This window comes from Vulpes lagopus, chromosome 7 (genome assembly GCF_018345385.1).
Source record: "Vulpes lagopus strain Blue_001 chromosome 7, ASM1834538v1, whole genome shotgun sequence".
NCBI classification, from domain to species: domain Eukaryota; kingdom Metazoa; phylum Chordata; class Mammalia; order Carnivora; family Canidae; genus Vulpes; species Vulpes lagopus.
In genome coordinates, this window is record NC_054830.1 from 11,578,094 (window position 1) to 11,582,225 (window position 4,132).

At 47.1% G+C, this 4,132-nt stretch overlaps 1 protein-coding gene across 1 annotated transcript; it reads right to left on the bottom strand.

Annotated features, from left to right (window-relative positions):
• Nucleotides 1-2,940: 2,940 nt before the first annotated feature.
• LOC121495999 (olfactory receptor 10H1-like) lies at nt 2,941-3,900 on the bottom strand. Its single transcript, XM_041764166.1, has one exon. It carries the CDS (start codon nt 3,898-3,900, stop codon nt 2,941-2,943), a length of 960 nt encoding a protein of 319 aa, XP_041620100.1.
• Nucleotides 3,901-4,132: the final 232 nt, after the last annotated feature.

Below are 4,132 nucleotides of genomic sequence, written 5' to 3' on the forward strand. Positions count from 1 at the left end.
GTCACCCCCACCCCCGCCCACCTCCCCTTCCACCACCCCTAGTTCGTTTCCCAGAGTTAGGAGTCTTTCATGTTCTGTCTCCCTTTCTGATATTTCCCACTCATTTTTTCTCCTTTCTCCTTTATTCTCTTTCACTATTTTTTATATTCCCCAAATGAATGAGACCATATAATGTTTGTCCTTCTCTGATTGACTTATTTCACTCAGCATAAAACTAATGGATTTAATCTCTTTATATCTCTGTTTCCTCGTCTTCAAAATGGAACTAATTATATGACCTTCCTTGTGAAGTAAAAGAACCGATGTATGTTAAATCATTTAAGACTATACCTATCATTAGCTATCAGGGAAAATCAAATCAAAACCAATAAGATACTACTAGAATGGTTATGATAAAAAAGTTAGATATGTTAGTGGTTGGCAAGGATGTGAAGAAAGTGAGACCCTCAACACACTGCTGGTGGGGATGAAAATGGTGCAGTCACTTTGGAAAACAGTCTAGTAGTTCCTCAAATGATTTAACATAGAGTTACCATTTGATCCCTCAATTCCACTCCTGGATATATACCCCGTCCCCTGCAAATGAAAATGTATGCCCACGCAGAAACTTGAACATGAATGTTTATTGCAGCATTATTCATTATAGCCAAAAGTCGGAAACAGTCCAAATATCTATCAACAGATGAATGGATAAACAAAGTGTGGTCTATTCCAACAATGGAATATTATTCAGCCATAAAAGGGATGAAACACTGATTCATGCTACCATGTAGGTAAACCTTGAAAACATGCTAAGTGAAAGAAGCCAAACACAAAAAGACCAATATTCTATGACCTCATCTATAAAAAAATGCCCAGAACAGGCAAATCTATAAAGATAGTCATTAGTAGCTGCTTAGGGCTAGAGGGAAGGGAGGAAAGAGGGATGGCAGCTAAATGGCACAAGGTTTTATTTGGAGATGATGAAAATGTTCTAAATTGACTATGGTGATGATTGCACATATCTTTAAGTGGGTGAATTATGAGGTATGCGAAGTATATCTCCATAGAGCTGTTTCTTTAACAGATCACACCTAGATAAATGCTCCCCAAAATGGGAAAAAATACAAGTTGTTATCAACTATTAATAACTATTAACAAGGAAAGAAGGAAGATAGGAAGGAAAAACGAAAGGGACAGAGCGAAGGAGGGAGGCGGGGGAGGGAGGGAGGAGGGAAGGAAGGAAGGAAAGAAAGAAAGAAAGAAAGAAAGAAAGAAAGAAAGAAAGAAAAAAAGAAAGAAAGAAAGAAAGAAGAAATAGAGAAATTTGGTTACTTTTGTTTCCAAATCAAATATCTGGCTTTATCTTTGAGCTAAAGATTCTGTAGAGCAGTGGTTTCCAAAGTGTCATCATCAGAGCAGCAGCCTCAGCACCTGAGAGCTTGTTAGAAATGCAGATTCTAGAGCCCCTTCCCAGACTTGTTGAATCAGACACTTTGGAGTGGGGCCCAGCAGCCTATGACCTAACCAGCCATCCAAGTGACTGTGATGTGTCTCCAGTTTGGAGAACCATTACCCCATACCGCATCCCTGTACCTCGCTGGCTTTGTGACCCTGAGCAGGTCCCAAACCTCACTGTGCCCAGTTGTCCATTTAAAAATAAGGTACAGCCCCAAGGGGCTGCCTGACTTTGCCTAAGCACCTCCCTTGAAGCAGGACTCAGCCTGTGCATGTTACTGACCAATATATCTGACTCCATAACACACGAAAGAGAAATGGATGTTTATTGAGGATTGCAAGGGAGTCAGAGAAGGGGAATTTACATCAGGCACTTTTGGCAACCTCATAAACCTTATAAAATGCCCATTTACATGTCTATTCTTTCCTCAAACTTCTTCACCAATCATTGGACCACCACCTCCTTTATGTCCCAGTTAACTACTAGTAACGGGTTTTTCCTTCTCTCCCAACCCTTTCCCTCAGCCCAGACCCCACTTCCTTAGTCCCCTGCCACATCTTTGCCCCATCTGTCTACACAGCTCTTTTCCTCCAAGGAGAAATTCAGATTGCTTTTCTTTCTTTCTGTAATTTGCATCCTCAGGCTGGTCATTCAGCTCAGCTAACAAAGGCAACACATAGGAGGAGACATCTTTCCACCAACAATGTGAAGAACTAAAAATGAACAATCATCTTCTTCATTAAAAATGCTTTATTTTCTTCAACATGGTGTTCAGAATGAGAGCAATGATGTATCTGAAGCAGAGGACACAATGGTGCCCAATCACAGTTTATATATATTTTGGGCAGAGCAGCATCTCTCATTTACACATTGTGATAAACTATGCACATAGGTTTCCCCACATAGTACGGGGGCATCACCCCCTACTTCACCCCCGCCCTACTCCCAGCCACCCTCAGGCACATGAACCAGGAGGAAGTTGATATACATGATTAATATTGGGGAGGTTGTGACCCCAGTGAATCTGGGAGGAATGAGGTCACTGAGACCAGGTGAAAGGAGAGAAAACAAATATCTAGAATTTAGAGTACTTGCCAAGTAGGCAAGTGGGGGGAATTCACATACAAGAATCATCACTAGAGGCACCCAGGAGGCTCAGTCAGTTAACTGTCTGCCTTTGGCTCAGATCATGATCCCAGGGTCCTGGGATCCAGCCCCAAACATTGGGCTCTCTGCTCATCAGGGAGCCTGCTTCTCCCTCTGCCCCTCCCCCTGCTCTCTCTCTCTCTCTCTCTCTCTCTCTCTCTCTCTCTCACACACACACACACACACACTCTCTCTCTCTCTCTCTCTCTCCTGTGCACGTGCTCTCTCTCTCTCTCTCTCAAATAAATAAAATCTTAAAAAAGATCATTATAAGTGAAGCATAATCATTCCCATCTTATCGATGGAAGCCTGAGGAGCCTCTACCCAACACATCCCCTGCCACAAAAGAAGCCACTTCAGGAGCTCTGGGGATAGAGTTTGCTGAGGAAGGTCTTCTTCATGGCGGTCTTCAGTTCCTTGTTCCTGAGACTGAAGATGATGGGACTGAGGAAAGGTGTAAGGATTGTGTAGGTGATGCCCATCAGAGTGTCTCCTTCCAGAGACTGGGGAGCCTTGGGCTTGAGGTAGATAACAGAGGCAAAGCCATAGTGCACGACCACCACAGTGAGGTGGGACGCACAGGTGGAGAAGGCTTTGTGCCTGCCCTCAGCAGAGGGGATCCTCAAGATGGCAGCCACGATGAAGGCATAGGAGAGGAGGATGAGGAGAAAGCAGCCCAGCAGGGCGGTGATGCACACCAGCCCCACGCCCAGGGCCACTATTGGTACATCAGTTCCACAGGCCAGCTTCAAGAGAGGGGGCACGTGGCAGAAGAAATGGTGGATCTCATTGGGTCCACAGAAAGTGAGGTGGAAAACAGCTGTGGTCACCACCAGCCCCATGACTGAGCCACCAGCCCAGGACCAGGCCACCAGGCAGGTACAACCCCGGGGGCTCATGAGCACATTGTAGTGCAGAGGGTGGCAGATGGCCACATAGCGGTCGTAGCCCATGACCGTGAGCAGGAAGGAGTGGGTGAAGCCGAACGTGAAGGAGAAGAACATCTGGGTGGTACAGGCTGCAAAGGCGATGGTGCGGCGGGTGGAGAGCAGGTCTGCCAGCAGGCGCGGGGTGATGGCCAAGGTGTAGAGGATCTCGGAGATGGACAGGGCGCACAGGAAGAGGTACATGGGCGTGTGCAGGCCGCGCTCGCTCCAGACAGTGGCCATGATGAGCAGGTTCCCCAGCAGCGTGAACAGGTACATGAGCAGGATCAGCAGGAAGAAGGCAGGCAGGAGATGGGGCGGGAAGGTGGAGAAGCCCACGAGGATGAATTCAGACACAGAGCTGTGGTTTAGGCCCAAGGTGGCAGCCATCCCTGAGTGGGGAGAGAGTGAAGGTGGCCCGGTGGGCAGGAGTGCCGGGTCTGCACTGAGCCCAGCCCTGGAGGACTTCCTGGGGTGGGGCCCTCACTCTGCAGGCCATGGCCAGTCCCTCTGCCACTGGCTGCTCACGATGACCATCAGCACTCCTCAGAGCTGTTTGGGGTTCAGGGAAGATCATGTGCCTCAAGGGCACAGTGTAGGCCCTGGTGCATAGTAAGAATAC